We start from the raw sequence: 2594 nt of genomic DNA on the forward strand, positions 1-2594 counted from the left end.
ATCTACTCAAACCTTATCGAGTCACCAAGGAACATGGGCCAGACTACCCCAGACCACCTCCGGAGACCGTAGAAGGCGAAGAAGAATGGGAAGTCGAGGCCATCTTGGCCCATCGGAAACGTGGGAAAGGCTATCAATACTTCGTCTCTTGGAAGGGCTGGCCTAGCAGCGAAAACTCGTGGGTTTCCGGGAAGGAGATGACTAATGCGCCGAAGCTCCTCACCAAGTACAAGAAGCAACAGCGACTCTAGGGAACGACCCCAACCCACTCCTCTCTCCTGCCAATCAACACCATGCCCCAACTCGCCTCTACCTACCGCGCTGTCCCCGAAGACGTCCCCACCCCCCAGTGGTTCCTCGACCACGACTTCCACCTCTCCTTCCTCCACCTACCTGGCAATGAAATCGCCGGATACGGCCAGACCTCCCAACGTCAATACATTGGGTGGCTCCTCCTCCAACCCAGCCCAGAATTGCGCAACGTCCTGGAATGGCGATTTTGGGACGCCCCGCCCGCCAGTCACGCCTGGGCCATCTACGGCGAGTCGGTCGTCACCCTCACCCACCTCCGGACCCTCGACTGGGACGTCGGCGAGATCACCGACCCATCTGGCCAACGACGGGCCTACGACACTGCCTCCCAACTGCGGGCCACGACGATCGCCATGTCCGACCACGCTTTAGATATTGTTTGCGCCCCTCATCATCTTTTCCTCATCGCTGACCTCGTCAACCACATAGAGCAGGTTGACCGCGACCACGAGCGGACCTGGCTGGAGCGTGTCATTGCCAACAACGACAGCCACGCCGCCTCCCCTATTTCCCCCACCCCGCCTCTGCCCGCCCCGGAATGGAGGAACGCGGCTGACGTCTCCGGATGGGGCGACACCAACGTCGACTGGAGCAACACTAACTGGGGGGACGTCCCCATGGACGAGGCCGACATGGAGTGGTCCTCTCCTATACAACCTTCGCGCCGCTCCCCTCCACCCCGCGACTCCCCTTCCCCAACACTGCAGCACCTCCGCCCGATGCCCGATCGCCTACGCTCCGGCGCGCCCCCTCCGACCCGTACGCGCCCCTCTCCCCGCTCTCCCAGCCCCACCCCCCGCTCCCTGAGCCCCGTCGACGAGAACGAACCCCCGTTCACCATGGTCATCGACCCCACGTCGCCACTGGAGTGGCCGACCTCAACTGTCCGAACGGTCCTCGGCACCATCAGCGGAGGCGACCTCACCAACACCACCGACCCCGACACCCTGTCCGCGCCCCCTGCCCCCCCAACCCCCCCGCTCCGCCAACCCAGACCCCGCACCCCCCCCTACCCCACCCCTGCTCTGGGCCCCGCCACTGTCCACTATCGGACGCCCCTCCTCGGCTATCCAGCATACGGAGGGGCCCTCCTCTACGACGAGCGACTCCTGGACGGCTGGCAGATCGGGCCAGACGAACCCCGTCACGTCGGCGGACACCCTTGGGAGTGGCGTATCTCGGGCCACCTCAACGGGACGGCTCTCCTTGAGGTCCAGCTCCGGAGCTACGCCTGGGACGAGCGGTGGGAGCAAATCCCTGGCGTCGACAACGCCTACCTCATCGGCGTCTTGGGCGACAACCTCCACCCCAGTGGACGGTTCACGGAGACCCAATATCTCGGGTTCCTTCGGGCGATGATCCAGGCACGCGACCCCGCCGCCCGCGTCACTGACCACGACGTATGGCGAGAAGCGGCCGACAACCTCATGGACGCCTACGACGTCCGCAACATCCCCGTGTCGGTCCGTCAGTACCGGAACGGACGCGCCGTGCGGCTCTACGACAACATGTCGGCGCACGACGTCCATCGCAGCCTATGGGGGAACTTCTACGACGACGAGATCCTCGACGTCTCCGACTACGGCGACTCTCCTCCACCCACCCCTGCCACACCCGCCGCACCCATCAAGGACGTCCTCCGTTCTCGCAGCCCCTCCCCCGTATCGCCGCCCGCTGTCGTCCATGACGCCCCCTTTGATGCCAACCCTTTCCGCCCCGTCCGCCTCGCCCCTGCTAACCCTTCGTCCCGTTCACCATCGCCCCCCGCCACCTCCTCACCCATCGCACCGTCACCGTCCCGCACAATCACCTTCATTGCTGGAGGCTACTTCAGCCCGGACAACCCTGGCTTGCGCATCGGGCTCTGGTACCCACCCGCGCCTTCGTCACCACTCACGGAGCCGGACTTGGAGTTGAACGATCGGGACGATCGTGCTTAGAAACGGGGGTAATGTTACCGTTGGTACGCCCCACCCCCTATCTTTTCGTTATTGGACTACTCCTTCTCGTCGCCCTCGTGTACACTCCACTCCCCTTCCCGTCCCCGGCGACCTATGCTTACCTTCCCGTTCCCTCGTTGTCCGCCTGTACACTATCATCCCCCGTTCCCGCCCCTTGACAACTACGTTCCTAGCCCCGGCCCTCTCCCTTAATATTCCCCCTTTCGTCTATATGACCGGACCCTGAGTCCGACCCTGACCTTTTCCCTTTTCGGTTACTTTACTTTACCCTGACCCAGACCCCGACCCTTGTCGCTCCCCTTTCCCTTTTACGGTTATATT

At 63.4% G+C, this 2594-nt stretch overlaps 1 protein-coding gene across 1 annotated transcript; it reads left to right on the plus strand.

Moving 5' to 3' along the window:
* Positions 1-293: 293 nt before the first annotated feature.
* On the plus strand, positions 294-2252 carry DICSQDRAFT_175982 (uncharacterized protein; the record flags this gene model as incomplete). Its single annotated transcript, XM_007371811.1, has 1 exon — positions 294-2252. The coding sequence occupies one exon, from the start codon at positions 294-296 to the stop codon at positions 2250-2252; it is 1959 nt and encodes a 652-aa protein (XP_007371873.1).
* Between the last annotated feature and the right edge of the window lie 342 nt (positions 2253-2594).

The sequence above is a fragment of the Dichomitus squalens genome (assembly GCF_000275845.1).
Source record: "Dichomitus squalens LYAD-421 SS1 unplaced genomic scaffold DICSQscaffold_315, whole genome shotgun sequence".
Taxonomy (NCBI): domain Eukaryota; kingdom Fungi; phylum Basidiomycota; class Agaricomycetes; order Polyporales; family Polyporaceae; genus Dichomitus; species Dichomitus squalens.